This window comes from Pimephales promelas, chromosome 19, assembly GCF_988280905.1.
Source record: "Pimephales promelas chromosome 19, fPimPro1.hap1.1, whole genome shotgun sequence".
NCBI classification, from domain to species: domain Eukaryota; kingdom Metazoa; phylum Chordata; class Actinopteri; order Cypriniformes; family Leuciscidae; genus Pimephales; species Pimephales promelas.
This window is the reverse complement of record NC_142787.1, coordinates 14,670,880-14,688,931: the sequence shown is the minus strand read 5'-3', so window position 1 is coordinate 14,688,931 and position 18,052 is coordinate 14,670,880. Positions and strand designations below refer to the sequence as shown.

General features: G+C 40.5%; 1 protein-coding gene across 1 annotated transcript; it reads right to left on the bottom strand.

Annotated features, from left to right (window-relative positions):
- Nucleotides 1–8,242: 8,242 nt before the first annotated feature.
- On the bottom strand, nucleotides 8,243–18,009 carry cenpt (centromere protein T). The gene is made up of 13 exons (XM_039658261.2): nucleotides 17,768–18,009; nucleotides 17,204–17,303; nucleotides 16,998–17,121; nucleotides 15,055–15,148; nucleotides 14,840–14,982; nucleotides 14,554–14,653; nucleotides 12,830–12,978; nucleotides 11,360–12,208; nucleotides 10,778–11,074; nucleotides 10,363–10,462; nucleotides 10,139–10,282; nucleotides 9,946–10,050; nucleotides 8,243–9,355 (listed from the first exon to the last, which is right to left on the bottom strand). The coding sequence occupies exons 1-13, from the start codon at nucleotides 17,854–17,856 to the stop codon at nucleotides 9,226–9,228; spliced, it is 2,424 nt and encodes an 807-aa protein (XP_039514195.2). The 5' UTR covers nucleotides 17,857–18,009; the 3' UTR covers nucleotides 8,243–9,225.
- Between the last annotated feature and the right edge of the window lie 43 nt (nucleotides 18,010–18,052).

The following is an 18,052-nucleotide window of genomic DNA, read 5'->3' as shown; positions in this document are numbered from 1 at the left end:
CACATAAGCACTGAAACACTCCGAGATGTCATTAACTGATTTATTCAAAAAAAAAGATGAATTTTTGATAAATATCTTGTTTTCAACAAAATGAAAGTGAACGAGGACGGGGGTGGTCGAAATCCAAAATGATCATTCAAAGGTGAAAAACAGCTGAAAATTGTATTCATTAGGCTACTCACTGAAAATCTTGACATGCGGCCTGGAGGTTTTCAGAAGAGTAGCGATGTAGGATTCAGCATGAAATTGTTTATGAATCACTGATGCTGTTCTTGAATTCAACTCACTGACTCCTTCCGACTGGCCACTGCAACAGATTATCAATGAAAAACTGCTTAAATTCCAGTCTGTTCCTTACTCAAAGCTATGAATTCAGAGAACTTTAAATATAGCGCATTAATCATATGGTTCACTTTTTTGATTATTTAAATATCTTTTTAAAGTGACCTACTTTACGTATTATTTTTCGATTTTGAAATTTCCGATCTCCGTTGCAGAAACCAACACAGTATCCAGAATATCTCATCATTTTTTATGAAAGTAACAAGGTCATACAGGTTTGGAAAGACATAAATAATGACTGAATGTACATTTTTAAGTGAACTATACCAGTATCACTTTACAATAAGTAAAGTAAGTATACACTTTTTCATTAGTATACTTTAGTTCACATTAACCAAGAATTAACAATATTTCTACAGCATTAATTATTCTTAGTCAATGTTAATTTCAACATACTCAGTGTTGTAGTCGAGACCAGCTCACTCGAGTCGGAGTCGAGACCGAGACCAAAGGGAGTCGAGATCGAGACCAAAGAGGCTCCGAGACCAAAGGGAGTCGAGTCCGAGACCAAAGGGAGTTGAGTCCGAGTTAGAGACCTAGACCAAAGAGAGTCGAGTCCGAGACCAAAGGGAGTCAAGACCGAGTCGAGACCGAGACCAAAGAGAGTCGAGTCCGAGGCGAGACCGAGAACAAAGGGAGTCGAGTCCGAGTCGAGACCGAGACCAAAGGGAGTCAAGTCCGAGTCGAGACCGAGACCAAAGGGAGTCGAGTCCGAGTCGAGACCGAGACCAAAGGGAGTCGGGTCGAGACGAAGACCAAAGGGAGTCGAGTCCGAGTCGAGACCAAAGAGAGTTGAGTCCGAGTCAAGATCGAGACCAAAGAGAGTCGAGTCCGAGTCGAGACCGAGTCGAGTCCGAGTCGAGACCGAGACCAAAGAGGGTCGAGTCCGAGTCGAGACCGAGACCAAAGGGAGTCGAGACCGAGACCAAAGAGGGTCGCGTCCAAGTCGAGACCGAGACCAAAGGGAGTCGAGTCCGATTCGAGACCGAGACCAAAGGGAGTCGAGTCCGAGTCGAGACCAAAGGGAGTCAAGTCCGAGTCGAGACCGAGACCAAAGGGAGTCAAGTCGGAGTCAAGACCGAGACCAAAGACAGTCGAGTCCTAGTCGAGACCGAGACCAAAGGGAGTTGAGTCCGAGACCAAAGGGAGTCGAGTCCAAGTCAAGACCGAGACCAAAGGGAGTCGAGTCCGAGACCAAAGGGAGTCGAGTCCGAGACCAAAGGGAGTTGAGTCCGAGTTAGAGACCTAGACCAAAGAGAGTCGAGTCCGAGACCAAAGGGAGTCAAGACCGAGTCGAGACCGAGACCAAAGAGAGTCGAGTCCGAGGCGAGACCGAGAACAAAGGGAGTCGAGTCCGAGTCGAGACCGAGACCAAAGGGAGTCAAGTCCGAGTCGAGACCGAGACCAAAGGGAGTCGAGTCCGAGTCGAGACCGAGACCAAAGGGAGTCGGGTCGAGACGAAGACCAAAGGGAGTCGAGTCCGAGTCGAGACCAAAGAGAGTTGAGTCCGAGTCAAGATCGAGACCAAAGAGAGTCGAGTCCGAGTCGAGACCGAGACCATAGAGGATCGAGTCCGAGTCGAGACCGAGACCAAAGAGAGTCTGGTCCGAGGCGAGACCTGAGAGGTTGGATAACCTAAGATTGGGTCTGAAACCAGACTAAAATATATCTCTAAGAATATGTACAATATTTGGTGGTAACAATAAAATTGGCACCATCAGTAAGTGCTCTTTAACATAACATTACTGCACACGAATTCTGTGTGGCTGTTATATGCCAACTGAATTTTGGATAAGTCGAGACCGAGACCAAAGGGAGTCGAGATCGAGACCAAAGAGGGTCGAGTCCGAGTCGAGACCGAGACCAAAGGGAGTCGAGTCCGAGTCGAGACCGAGACCAAAGAGGGTCGAGTCCGAGTCGAGACCGAGACCAAAGGGAGTCGAGACCGAGACCAAAGAGGGTCGCGTCCAAGTCGAGACCGAGACCAAAGGGAGTCGAGTCCGATTCGAGACCGAGACCAAAGGGAGTCGAGTCCGAGTCGAGACCAAAGGGAGTCAAGTCCGAGTCGAGACCGAGACCAAAGGGAGTCAAGTCGGAGTCAAGACCGAGACCAAAGACAGTCGAGTCCTAGTCGAGACCGAGACCAAAGGGAGTTGAGTCCGAGACCAAAGGGAGTCGAGTCCAAGTCAAGACCGAGACCAAAGGGAGTCGAGTCCGAGACCAAAGGGAGTCGAGTCCGAGACCAAAGGGAGTTGAGTCCGAGTTAGAGACCTAGACCAAAGAGAGTCGAGTCCGAGACCAAAGGGAGTCAAGACCGAGTCGAGACCGAGACCAAAGAGAGTCGAGTCCGAGGCGAGACCGAGAACAAAGGGAGTCGAGTCCGAGTCGAGACCGAGACCAAAGGGAGTCAAGTCCGAGTCGAGACCGAGACCAAAGGGAGTCGAGTCCGAGTCGAGACCGAGACCAAAGGGAGTCGGGTCGAGACGAAGACCAAAGGGAGTCGAGTCCGAGTCGAGACCAAAGAGAGTTGAGTCCGAGTCAAGATCGAGACCAAAGAGAGTCGAGTCCGAGTCGAGACCGAGACCATAGAGGATCGAGTCCGAGTCGAGACCGAGACCAAAGAGAGTCTGGTCCGAGGCGAGACCTGAGAGGTTGGATAACCTAAGATTGGGTCTGAAACCAGACTAAAATATATCTCTAAGAATATGTACAATATTTGGTGGTAACAATAAAATTGGCACCATCAGTAAGTGCTCTTTAACATAACATTACTGCACACGAATTCTGTGTGGCTGTTATATGCCAACTGAATTTTGGATAAGGCAGACATTTTCAATACATAGTTGAGCTAGAGGCTCCACATCACATCTGACATGGGTTCTTTCACGTTGATGTTTCTATCAAACAATTTAAAGAAATATTAACATACAGCGAAAATGACATATTTTCAATGGGACTTGAGATGACTCGAGAATAAGTCCGAGTCCTAATATGTTCGAGTAAAAGTCAATTCCGAGTCAAAATGCACACGAGTCCATGACAAGACCGAGACCATTAAAATATAGACTCGAGTCCGAGTCTCGAGTACACAACACTGTATTTACTAATACATTTTTAAAATCAAAAGTTGTATTTGTTAACATTATTAATGCACTGTGAACGAACAATGAAATAGCCCACTGTATTGTATAAAGATTAACAAAGATTAATAAATGCATGCAACAAATGTATTGCTCATGATTAGTTGATGCTAGTTAATACATTAACTAAAGTCAACAAATGAGACCTTATAGTGTTAACGCTATCCCTTTAAAGAGGGATCAACCTCAAAATGGAAAAGAACGTTCCAGACTTGAACCAGTGAAAAGAAATCTGGTCTGTGGCATCTTTATGAGAGGAAGCATGGGCCTACTGTATGAAGACTAAATATGTCGGGACAACTACAAAGCCAACTCGGTGAACAGAGCCCACATTGTGCTCTGGGAAACGTAGTTCTCACCCTCTTCTCCCCAGGAAATTACCCGTTTTGTGGCTTTTGGGACTTGGGATTTTAAATGTCGTGGTCCGCCCGCCAGAAACCATAGGAAAAAATTGTTTGTGTGTGTAATTAAAGCCATATACAACAATTAGAATACATTAGCTAATATTGCCAGAGAGTAGTATGACTAACTAGACATGTTATCAAGAAAACTTAAGTGGATCTTGCCTGTGGAAAGGTCTGACTAGATCAGAACAGGAAGCAAGATCCTTCTAGATCTTTGTCCTTATTTCTGTTTTTCTATTTACTTTTCACTTTATTACCATCTGGTGTATACTATTCAAGTATTTTTGGCCGGGCAGATCCTTCTCTCACTCTCTTTTCTAAGTAGCAGTGTGACTCAGTCAAACATTGATGATGAAATTGGTGCGGGTCCACAGGGGTCCAAGTTCTGGCAAGAACGGAAGAGAAAAAGAGCCAGAAACACGGAAACTTCCCCTGCAGCCAGAAGAGCAGAAAACATTCAGACAACAGTGTGAAAACAGATACAGACCAACACGAAAACATCCGCACCTAGTGACCAGCGCTGGACGAGAGACCCCATAACTCTGCTTAGGCTTCACTTGTTTGTTTAGGATAAGTCGACCGTTCAAACTTAGAGATTTAGGACAGGTAGCTGGACGACGTGCTAATGTCTGTTCTACATTGTCCCCAAAAAAGCTTTAGGCCGATGTCCCCCCTCACCAATAGACAAAGTCATAAAATGTCACAAATGACCATCTACAGGAGCAAATTTTCAGTCTCTAATTTTCTTATAAACCACATAATATGAGCTATTTTGTGTGCTATACTAAGTGTTTACAAACAAAATAACATTGCTAGCTAGCTAGCTATCAAAGTCCCTTTCAAGGAAAGTCTGTTCACATGGCGGCCATATTTGCAATGCCTCCGGGCAGCTATACTGGGGCTGCGTTCCAGTCCAAAATTGTCATGCCCTTCACTCGCTAACTTCCCTCCGTCTCGTTCACTTGATAGTACGTCATTACTTGCGTTGCATGAGTGCACACTACTGGCGGAAACTGCAATAGGCTGAATTGGAACATGCTAAGCCCTTGATCACTTAGAATCCACTGTGGTGTTGATTTTTTATTAATTTTTTCCCTTCCCAAAATTGTTTAATGCAGCATTCTATATGTATATAGATCCGTTTGAGTTGTTTACATGTACCTTTTTATCAATATATATAACAGAGTTGTTTGTGGTGGGGTAAATTAGATGCAATATGCGTTGACGCCACAGTCGCGTTGCATTGTGGTACATGGAGCTGCCTGAAGTGTACATATGGAGTAGACTCACTCCCTCTATTTTGACCAAGGGAGTGAGTCTACTTTATTTGTACATCTACTTTAATCGTGTCTGTCCATATAGACTCCCCTCGTCCACTTCACGAAGGGATTTCCCAGAGGGGAAGTTCGCAAGTGTAGTCTTAAAAGTGGACTGGAACGCAACCTTGGTACCCAAGACCAAGTCCTTTCGACTTGAACGGGGAATCCTGAAATCTCAAAAATTGCTTGGCGAATTCGCAATTAAATACTCAAAAATGCTCAAATAGAGTTATCTTTTCAGCCTAGACCAGCGAACCGGCGCTTCTAAAGTGACGCAATTGGGATTGGCTCTTTTAATTGTAAGGCGGGGCTTATTTCGCCAGATTGTGTATCTATAGTCGCTATTCAGAAGTTGAATCAGCCGATCAGAACACTTTTGATGTTTAAAATTAAGCTATATGGAATGAAATGTGACCAATGAGATTCCACGATGGGTGAGATTAACCAGCATGGCTTCTTAAAGGGATAGTTCACTTTGAAATGAATTTTTGATATGTTTTATCTTACCTCAAGGGCATCCAAGACGTAGGTGTCTTTGTTTCCACAGTATTTTCAATTTTGATATTTTTCGGTGTTGTCGGTCAGTCATATAATGCAGGTTTAGGGGGTCCACCTCAAAGAGCATGCACAGAGAAGTCAAAATTAAACATGATTTAATGACTCGTGAATGTAAGTACACACTAATGGCATAAGACACGAAACAAGTGGTTTGTGTGAGAAAACGAACAGTATTTATATAGTTTTTACCTCTTGTTAACAGCTGTGTCGAACTGATCTGAATCAGAAGTCCAACTGAACCGAACTGAACCGTGTCCAACGTTACGCCGGAAGTGATCTCTCGCGCATCTACATCACACATTGTTTACACGGAGATTTCAGAAGTTTTACCTTTCACTAAACATATTTAGATATACGGGAAATCACAATGGAAGACACTCATGGCAATATGTTTTTGAACACTGAACAGCATATTAGCATACTATTTCTGCCACATAAAAGATATATTCTAGTATGCTATTTCAAATGAGTCTGTACACCCTTCAACCTCCAAAGCCTTCATTGTGGAGCCTTAAAAGGGAACAGAATAGGGATGATCACTCCTGAATGGAATGCAGTTATGGTCCCCTCAGTAGTGCTCACTGTGATCAGATGACCAAACAAAAAAATATCTTGGAAATGTCAACAGGAAAAATCTGCAAACTATTTTACTCATGTAATGTGATATTTCTTCTTTTTTTTTGGAAGTACAAATGTTTTTCCATCAGGAACTGATTAGATGGTTAAAAGTGTCCCTTTACGGCAGGTAGTTGGAGGGGAGGGGCCAACAAAATAAGAGTGATTGATGATGTCAGCTGAAAATAAAGGTTTTTCCAGCAGTGGGGCAAGTTGTTACACTTGAAAGATGACACGTTTTCTTTGTAATAACTGTATTAGGAAAGTAGATAGAGTCAATGTTTTTCACTTTCACAACGACAGCTCTCTCCATCACTGAAAATCTCATCTTAAACAATAATAAGTCAGCTAATTTCACACACGTGTTTCGCTTGCACATCCAGCCACATTGAGGATAAGTTCTCACCCGGTGAGTCATGCAAAGATGACGAAAGCGTTCTGGCTGCCGCAGCGTTGTGTGACCCACGTTTGTGGCTTTATGAAGGAGACAGAGAACAGATTGTCTTGTCAGAGGTTCGTTTTTCGAGCAATGTTTGGTTTAAGTGCTACATTGTGATGAAACTCAACATGATAGATGGAGTTCGCTGTAGCGGCTGCAGTGCTGACTCATACTACGGAGAATGTGGAGGGGTCACTGCAAGCAGGAGGAGAGGAGGAGGAGGAGGAGGATGTCGGGGCCCCAGAGGGCCACAGGGACCCAACATCTGGAGAGCCAGTTCAATCTATAGCGACATCTCAGTGCTTCTCATTGTGATGTCGCTATAGACACCACAATGAGAAGCAATGTGAAACATGAGCCGGATCTGGAAGTGAAAGCTTTGAAAGATTAAATCCAGTGTGACAGTAAATAAATACAAGAGATACTTGAAGAGGTTTAGAAAGAAACAGGAATCCAGCGTCTGTCTGGGCCCGCAAATCTCAAAAACAGACTTGGCCTTGTAAAACTCACACATACATGTCTGCTTCAGTCATTAGCTAAAGGAAAAAAGCTGGAGGGAAAGATTGGTGGAAAAGGTGCATTAGTTACTTCGAACCTCACCTAAACTCTTCTAGACAACATTGCACCATATTAAAGAAGTTATTTTAACAATGAGGTACAAGAGGCTGTGGCATATTGTGAATAAGACATCAAGGTTTGGCTCGATGGCAGAACTGATCATTTAAGGAACCAAAAGAATTCAAATTTCAAATTTCTGACCTCGAGTAAGACAAAACGACAATTTCACAAAATATTCATGTCTTACTGCCTTTATAAAAGTCAATGCAAAATAAGAACATGCAAATGCATGTTGTACTTCTGATATAAGATCTATACCCGACACATAATCTTCTAGTGCTGTGCAGTGATATAGCCTACACTACATGTTTTGCAACATCGTATTGACCAACTAGCATTCAAGTCGGAATGATCCATTTTATAATACAATTTGTGCTGTATAAATCAAAAGCCTGCAACTGTAACACTTCTATCACACTTATTAAACTCCTCTGTGATGGAGTGTGACTGCCACCTAGTGGACACTGTACTCATACACATTTTTAGATCTGGTATTTATGCATATATAAACTAGTCTTTGGGAAAAAGGATTGATCTTGGTACATCATAATAAAGATTCGGACTACTTCAAACAATAATACGCCTCCAATCTAATCTTCTGTGACTTTCCAAGACAGGCAACTGAACTGTTAAGGACAGAAGGAAAACTTGTTTTTATCTATTCAATATAAATATACAATAATATTAATAATAATAATAATAATAATTATTATTATTATTAATCAAAATATTATTTGATTAAATAATAAAAATAAGTCAATACAGAAAATATTACGAAATGATATTGCACTGTAAAATAAAAACAAGTTTTTATGAATAATAATGATTTTATTTAAAGAACAAGAGTAAAATTATAATACAAATATTTATGGATGTCTTTCTTTGCTTTCAAAATCAGAGCTTTTATTTTGCCGAGACCTTAAATGAAGTGCTGTCATTACTACAGTATCCACGCATGAAATAAAAGCATTTCAAATTCATCAAAACCAGCATTTTTTCCCCCTTGGATTCACGCCAGTCAGGTCTCACAGCGGAAAATATGGAAATCTATATAAATGCGTTAAAATCACATCCCTGCTTAATAGTATTTTGTATATATAGCATGCACAGTATAGTCGATACCATATGCATGGAATACCCCATATTTGTCATTTAGCCGGTGCATCACAGAATGCAATACACTTTAATTTCTAGTGTGGTAGATAAAGCACTGGATTTACACAAAATTGAATTAAGTGTAAAACAACTGTTATGAGAATAAGAATAAAAACACCAAAACATAGAATACTGCTGTTAATATAATGCATATGGTTTGACATCATAAAGTATGATACGAAGTAAACAATACTCTACTCCAACTAGCGTATTTTTAATCATTTCCAGCACAGAATCAGAAGGCTATGGTGTTTGTGGTTAATATTTTTCCATTGCAGAAACATTTTTGAAGCAAATCATTTTGAAGAAAGCATTTGTGTGCAGATGAATCGTGCACAATAAGACATTGACTTCTATTTAAATACCACGCGTTTTGTTTATGTCTGCTTTGAAGAATGTCTTTGAAAGTATACATAAATTACTAAAAAATACAGTGAACCGAAAGTTTATTTGTTTTCTTAATGGTGCAGCATTAAAAAAAGGCATATATATATATATATATTACACAAATCTTTATTTACAAAACAAGGTATTTATGTTTTGAACATATAAACATATTTACAAGAGCACATGCAGATATGCGCAACCATCTACTCTAGTGTTTAAAGAGGACGTGACGTCACACGTCTGCATGTTCACCTTCTTTGTGTTGGGATGACTTTATTCCCGCTGGTGGCCACCGGGATGAGAAGTTTCCGATACTCGAGCGGAAGATATTTCTCTATCAGTATATTCACAGGCGTACCATCCGTCACAAAGCCCTGTCTGATAAAAACAAAACAGCCAATATGACTCCAAGGGGGGAAAGGCTGCAAAAGTGTACAAAAACTAGTTCTATTGACCTATTATGCCCCTTTTCAAAGTCTTGATTTTGTTTTTGGGGTCTACTAAAATAGGTTTTCTTTTTTTTTCTTTTTTTATTCAACAATTGCACAGTTTACAAGAATATTCCTCTCCATTATAAAAGAAAATACATTGTGCAGTTTCCAATATTGCAGGTTAAAATAGGTTTTCATGCTTGAATGTCAACGGTTTTGAGCGTGTTAAAAAATGCCACGCCCCTTACCATAACCGTGCGTTTCAACACTACAAGCTAACTCAACCAGACCCCGCCTCGTTTTTTGCATGGACTGGGTGGGAATTATTGAAATTAGGAATATTGTGACGTGTTGTTCCCTAAAGAAACTCAAGACTACAATGGAGGTGTTTCAGGGAGTTCAGAAACAATGACACTGATGTAGAGAATAACTCCCGCTGGAGGGACTTTGTAACTTGACCTTTTTCATGCTCAAACAGCAACATTACACTCTAAAGAGAGGTGAAAATGTAAAAAAGCACAATCCTTTAATGTTTACCTTCTCATGAGGAGCTCAAAATCTTCAATCTCAATAGTTTTACGTTTGGCATGTGTAGCGTACACTTCCAGATCATCTGCTAGCCGTTCAAAGTACTTCTTAAGACTGAGGAATAAAGACAGAAACATTGAAGGAGACGTAACTTCAAATGTTCATTCTGCATAATTTAAATAACCTTTCCCTGAGCACTTACAATTCATTAACGACAGGGTAGACGTCACTGGCCACTTTGGTCTTGGCGAAATGCTTGAATATGCTCATGACGTAACTCTTGGGAAGAACATCGACTCCCGCCTGACGCTTCTTCCTGGGGGCTCGTTTGGTGACCTGAGGGGGACTGAGATAAATGGCTTTTAAACCTGCATTAGGATACACTATAAAACAGACAAAGGGAAGAGGACTGTTGTTGGTACATACCCAGCATTCACTTCTTTAAGGACTGTGGGCATGGCCTGCACACTAGGACTTGCGAACACTCTCTTCTGTCTTACGAAAGCAGGAGTTTTCATGGACAGTTCTGAAATAAAGGAAAATAAAATGAATTCAAAAGTAAATGAGCTGAATCAGAATTGCAAGCACATCAACAATCCCAACGTCGATAATGCCGAGTTCACACTGCACGGTTTTAGGCCATTTAGGGAGATCACGACAAATGCGTGATTGATATCATAGGCTAATCGGTGCTGGTTCACGCCAGTAGCAATCACCCAGTGTGAATTATCAGAGACACGATCTGAGAGAATCGCCAACGAAATTCATTATTTTAGTACAAGAATTACAGCATCTGCGCTTTGGTTGTTGTTCACTGATAATCACTGATGATTCAAGTCACCTGCACTAAGAGCATCGCTGTCGCCGTCATCATCCTCTTCCTCCTCCTCCTGAGGTTGTTCACGGCTCTGATTGGCTGGCTCAGAGTCCATTAACTCCTCCTCTGATTGGCTCACTTCCTCCGGGGCATCATGATGCTCTGCAAGCTCGGGCAAATCTTCCTCAGCCAGACTAGCCTTGCGATGCGATGACCTCCGCTTAGGTGTGGTGACCTCTGCCACAGGGCTGCCCGCTTGTTCTCCTTCATCTACAACGTCCTGCAAACTGTCTCTGTTCCCGTCAACAAACTCCAGATGATCTGAACAGAAACACATTAGCTTTATAAACCTACAAACAATCTCTGAAATAATCAATTAATTTTAGTTTAGCTACTATTAAAGAACTGCCCACTTAAGCAGTTTGCTTTTTAACGTGACATTTTGAGGGCATCTTAATATGCAATATCTGTTTATTAAATTGTAATCAAAAGCTGTGCATCATTGGAATACATTTTTTTAATCTTACCGACCCCAAGATCATTTGAGCCTATAATAATCAGGTTGAACCTTGTGATCACCATTTCAGGAAGTCTCATTGTTCTCACCTTTCTCTCTGGGATTCAGTCCAGCTCCGAAACTCTTTGTGACTCTAGTGGAGGCTGGAACTCCAGGGACAGCTCCTCCTCCCTCTGAGCGGTGAGCTCTGCGAGTTATTCGCTCTGGATGATGCGATGCGTCTGGGTTCTCTTCCTCCACGTTCTCATCCTCAACTTCCACAACGTTCTCATCCTCAACTTCCTCCTCCAAGTTCTCGTCCTCAACTTCCACAACGTTCTCGTCCTCAACTCCCTCCTCCACGTTCTCATCCTCAACTTTCTCCTCCGCGTTTTCATCCTCCACTTCCTCCTCCGCGTTTTCATCCTCAACTTCCTCCTCCGCGTTCTCATCCTCAACTTCCTCCTCCGCGTTCTCATCCTCAACTTCCTCCTCCGCGTTCTCATCCTCAACTTCCTCCTCCGCGTTCTCATCCTCAACTTCCTCCTCCGCGTTTTCATCCTCAACTTCCTCCTCCACATTCTCATCCTCAACTTCCTCCTCCGCGTTTTCATCCTCAACTTCTTCCACCACGTTCTCATCCTCAACTTCCCCCTCCGCGTTCTCATCCTCAATTTCCACAATGGATTCCTGATCATGTAGCTCCACATTCTGAGATTCAGGAAGTGATTCTGTCATCGCCTGCGTTGAAGCAAGTACAATATAATCTCCAGGAGTCAAAAACACATCATCTCCTGCTTCTTGGGATGAAGGCACCAACTCTGCCTCTCTCTGTGATGGTCCTGCCGTCTCGTCTTTTTTTGAGTGGACGTAAAGCTCTGTGACATCATTGAGGCCGAGCGTGAACTTCTGCCATGAAGAATCTTCTAGAGTTTTTCCATCCTGAACCACAGAGTGATCTAAAGGATAGAGAAACTATTTAACTAAGACGGATGCATAATATCAGACTCATGCACACAGAGTCTGAAATTTGTGTCCGAAATTTTTGCACGATCAATCACGCTTAAACACACGCTTGAAACTTTCGTCTGTCATAAAAAAAATAAAGAAATAAAATCGAATCGGGTTCGATTTTCTGCGTTTTTCGCATCCGTACCAAGCAGTTTGAATGATGTTTTGACAATTCAGAGCCACCGAATAATAATTTTATTTTACAGTACAAATTAATATTTATGGCTGCCTTAATTCAATTTGCTGGTTTATAAGTGCTTATCATAAGTTTAGGAGGATTGATGGTGCATGTTGCATTCGCACATGAACGTTATAAGCGACCCAAACTCAGCAGATCCAAAGATGGAGTTTGTGTGGAGCAGCAAATAATACTACCCGAGCGGCTCTGAGACACAAAAAAAAAAAACCTGAATTATGAGCTGTTCTCATGTAAACGAATGCTTCACTCTGAAACATGCAGCACATACTATATTTAATTAAACTACAGCCCTTGATTTAGTGATCACATTAACCCATATCACGATTTTGGTTTTATTTCAAATAATTGTGCAGCCCTAGTGTATATAAACCTTGTTTCGGGCCCTGCTCCAAGCATCTCTGAACGGCCTCGTCAAATGCGTCCACAGACGGCAGCTTCCGATTGGACACCTTCCGCTGGAGCCCTGCCCTCTCAGAGCGCTTATCCACAAATGGGGTCTTCAAGGTCAGGTTCAGCCCGCTGACAGAAAATAAACTTGAATGAATCACACTCAAAATGCCTCAATCATCTCTTACATAGGGATGGGTATCGTTAAGGTTTTATCGGTATTACTACTCTTACCGATACCGCTTATCGATCCGGTACTTTAACGGTATTCTTATCGGTTCTTTTTGGTGTTTTTTTTTTTTTTTTAAGAATTAAGAACATAATTAACTTCATATTTTGAAATGTAAAAAAGTAATGCTTTAACAAAACGAAGAAAAAAATCTATTTGTTATACAGCAATGTGCAGGCTTTTATTGTTTTATATACAACAGATAGGACACAAGTACTAACACAAAAATACAATTAATCAAAGATACAAATTATATACACAGTGCTTTAATTTCAGGAAGGTCTACTAACATTAGCTACTTTTTAGGTAATATTTTCTGTCTGAAAATAAATCCAATTTAGTAATCAAATGTAAAATAGCACTGTATAGTTTATCATAGATAGATTAATGCTTATTAAACTAAAGTTACTCATTCAAGAGCTGTGAATGATTTTCTCTGCCTTTTGTTGTTTGATATGCATTAATGGCTGAATCGTCAGCAGGTTTATTAGACTGCTGCCCCTTTAAGACCGAGAGCAAATCTAATCGGTATCTGAAGCACCATCATTTTCTCCCTATTATTTACGTCCATTTAAGACATAATTGTGTTTAAGTGAATCTCAGAGCTGGTCATTTTGACATTTGTATGTATATTTGATAGTTTAGGACACACGAAGCCCAAAGTAGGCTATACTCTTCTTGTCTCGTTGTAGTCCGTTTTGGAGCGCGCACCGCCTTGTGAACAGCATTTCTTGCGCAGGTTTTTGTGTTTTTAATAGGCATTTTATGATCTAGCAACAGTAGAGACAGCATTTTGCAACAAACGCCGATCGTGCTGATTCTGACGGCACGTTTGGGTTTAGGAAGAACTGACAGCGCAGCGCTGTGAAGTGAAGTGAAGGAAGAACGGGTGTATCTCAAATATCTTCTTATAATCTTTGGAAGCCGAAATCTAGAATAAGATTAGAAAAATATCCCAGATCTAAAGTGCAACCTCGTTTGAATGTTTAGTTCTGTCCTCATTGTCACTCACTCATTAAGCAAGGGCTGTCATGTTGCGTGTGCTGTGGCTCCGCGTGAGAGATCGTTCTCTCTCTCTTCTCTCTCTTCTGAACTGCGAATAGCAAATTTGCATCACAGACAAATGGTTTAATTAAAATATAGTTTATATATAGAAATGGCTGGCGAGATAAACATGTTCAAGATAACGTCTTTATAGGAATAAATTGTAACCTACGTGTATTTACTTAATTTCTCCAGTACCGACAGCAGAACCGATAACGTCCGAGCTTATCGATACAGCGGTCTTTCAAAATTCAGCACCGGGGCGAGTTTAATACCGGGTTTCGGTACCCATCCCTACTCTTACAATTCAATTTCAATCCTGTAGTTCCTATATAGTTCTTAATTAAGTTAATAAGTTAGCAATTTTTTTACTTTCCATTGTCAGTTTTAGTGACCCGGCCAATCTATTGGAAAATTATGGACTAAGAATTTACCTTTTTGAGCCAGCAGACAAATCCAAATCATGAGATGTATCTGGTTTCTCTTGAGGGCCATCACCTCTGTGAGAGACATGCGAGACATCCTTTGTGTTGTCTGAGAATGTAGCAAAAGGTTAGATGATGCTTTATCTGAATGGTCTCTGTCGCACGTGACAAATTAAAATTATGTGCCGATATTCCACAATATATGCAGAATGCCTGTTTTCAATTCCAAACATAGACAGTTTACTAACAAAATCAAATGAAACAGGTGTATAACAGCTGAGAATGGGTGAAGCACCTGGCAGTTGATCGAACTGTCTCTCAAACGCGGACACACTGAAGGCAGACTGAGGTTTCCTGCGGCTCAGTCCTCTGACCACATGTGTCAGGGGTTCAGTGTTCAGAGTCAGATCAGACAGCTCCACTCCAGACAGGCCTTCACTGAGGAAAAAACAGACACGTGAGCACAACGTGTGGAGAACTAAAAGTACATGAGACTGAAGAGTTACTAACGTTCTCTCTCCGGTACTGGACACACTGGACTCGGCTGGATTCGGTTCTGTAACTTGTGCAGGCTGACCCGACATCAGAAGTGATGCTTCAGTCTCTGAAACAGACAAGTGTGAAACTTTTGAGGAAAAAAAATATATATATATATTTGGATTCAACAGAAGAATCAATAATAGAATATATATATATTTTACATTTCTTTTCATAACTATTAATGCAAATATTTGGGCTGGTGAAGCAAATTTAATAATATTTGATGCAAAGAAGAGTTTGCTAAAATAAATCTCATTACAGTCACATTAATAACATCATCTTCTGATTATTTAGGTATTAGTTGTTTATATATTAGTTACCGCTAAGCATTAAAAACTTGTGTCAAGTATTTAGGCCACATAATAACTCAGATAATTGTAAATAATTATGTTTGACATTAATAATTATAAAACTGTAATTAAAGGTGCAATGTGTACAAATTTTTGAGTATCTATTAACACAAATGCATTTTCAGTGGTGTGTAAAGAACTTACTTGATAAACCGTCATGTTTTTATTACTCTTAGAATGAGACATTTATATCTACATAACCACAGGCACCCCCTTCTATGAAGGTCGAACACGTTTCGTCACTACCTTGAAAGAGAAGCAGCAGAAAGCAGTGGTGACTTTTCCCTTGTCAATGGTGTAAAATATGAAGTTGGATTATTTCACTTAGTTCTCCCTTGCTGTGTTATGGCTTTGCTATGTGGGGATAAATGTGCTGGTTATATTCGTGACACAGCTGATTAATATTCTTGTCATTGACCGTAAAACAGTAACTTTACAGGAATCACCAACCTTTCGATTGCGGTCGACAAGTCGATCTTGGAAGCATTTTAAGTCGATTGAGAAGAGTTGAGAGAGATGGTGTCTTAGAGATGTGGAGGCACGCGTGCTGTTAAAATCATGTAATTTTTGCCGCGCGCACCTTTGGGCTCATGCGTCGAGTTTAAACAAGGCGTTACGCTTTAACCAGCTCAGCTACAGTAACAGCTCATGTTTAGCCAGCTAAACTTTTACTACCCTGTTAGAAAAAATATAGTTGCATAGTTTCAAGTGGTTCTTCTCCCTCGCTGTATTATGGGTTTGCTATGTGGGGAGAAATGTGCTGGTTACATTTGTGATTCAATCAGCTGATTACTATTATTATATTGTATATTAAGACCCTTGATCCACACCTGACTATGGCTTTGTCTTTATCCATGATGTGATTTATAATCTGGCTATTCTCTGCTGTCTCAGTCAGACGATGATATGTTTGTCCCGTTTTAGCCACCGTAGCTTCTTCGAAAGGGAGGGATGAGCGGTGGGCTGAGCCCTTAGTGCAAACTCGCAACTGAACCGCTAGATGTTGCTAAAAATCACACACTGCACCTTTAAGCAACTGGACAACGGTGTGAGAACTTAGAGACAGATCAATTGAACTAAATACTACAACTAAAGGAAAACATGAACAAAAACTTCAACATAGTGAGTGCATACCATAGTTGATATTGTTAACTAAAACTATTATTGTTTTTATTAATTGGATTGAAATGAAGTAGATTAGGAATAAATGAAAATTTGAAATGTTGCCTTGGCAATGAACTGAAATAAAATAAGTAGAAGTTCTAAATTGACAAACAAAAATATAGATTCTTCATTAATAAAAAAAATGACAAAAAGCACATTAAAAAAATTACTAAAACTTATTTCTAAAATTAAAATTCAAACTATATATAAATTAAAGCTAATTCATTTAAAATATAACTAACTATTATTGGTACTTACCATGGCTTTTCCCTGGTATTTCCAGGTATTCCTTAGCAATAAGATCTCAGAATATACCTCTTTATTAATACACCCATCAGTTTTTCTTAATATTTATCGGTTCATTCCTGAAACGAACCTTGGCGGAGAGTTTGCACTCACCCATCTGCATGATTCCTCTGAGCAGACCACGAGTCGTCATGTCTTCATCATGCGGCGGGGACGGGCCAGGAGCCACCGTTGACCTCCGTCGTTTAGGTGAAGGGAGGGGTGACAGAGAGGCACTCTAAGAAAAAGAGGAAGGTATTCAGGATGCGATTTTGTAGAATATGAAGTTGTATATATAATAATTTATACACCCAACGTACCTCATGGAGCTTCTTCTTGAGTCTGTGACGCAAGGCAGATCCAGGACTCTCCACACCAGGGGTATTTTTCACCCTCATGCTCCGCCGTACACTGGTTGAACTGAAACATAACAAACAATAAAAATCAATACACAAAACTTGCACAAATTTAAATATATTTACGTGTGTATGTGTATAGATAAAATATATATAGAAATTTCAGAAGGTTATTAGTAAAATGAGGTTTTGCATTGTTGTCTGTAAGTTAATGGCTATAATTCACAATTTGTATGGTTTTGAAAGGTAAGTTAGTGTTAAATAGAAAATTAATACAGACTTAACCTACAACCAGTATACAGATAGTATAACTTCCCCCTTTGACGTGTTTGTATTTAGTTGTTATTCAACTAACGTTACATAATATTTGAAAAACTATTTACTCAACTAACTTATTTGTTTATAAAATGTAATCTGTGTGCATTAACCAATTACGTAAACTTTTAAAGCAAACAAACATATAAAATTAGCCGGGCGATTTTATTTGTTTATAAAATGTAACTTAAGTGACATTTGAAACAAATTCACCTTCTGGTTACAGGAGATCTGGGTAACTCTGTGTGCAGGACTCTCCTCAACAAAACCCGAGCAGATATGTCCTCTTCTGTTGAATCCATCGTTTCTTATCGTAGTTTATCACAAAATGAAAGATTTCCAACAGCTAAAAACTCTAAACTACATTAAATCGAAATGAAACAACAAAGAAACACATCGCCGTCTCATCCGTCTGAGGTTTGAAAATGGAAGTCACACTCCCGCTCGTTCGTTCAAGTGAATCTCGCGATATTTTTTCGCTGGCTTACATTCATAGAA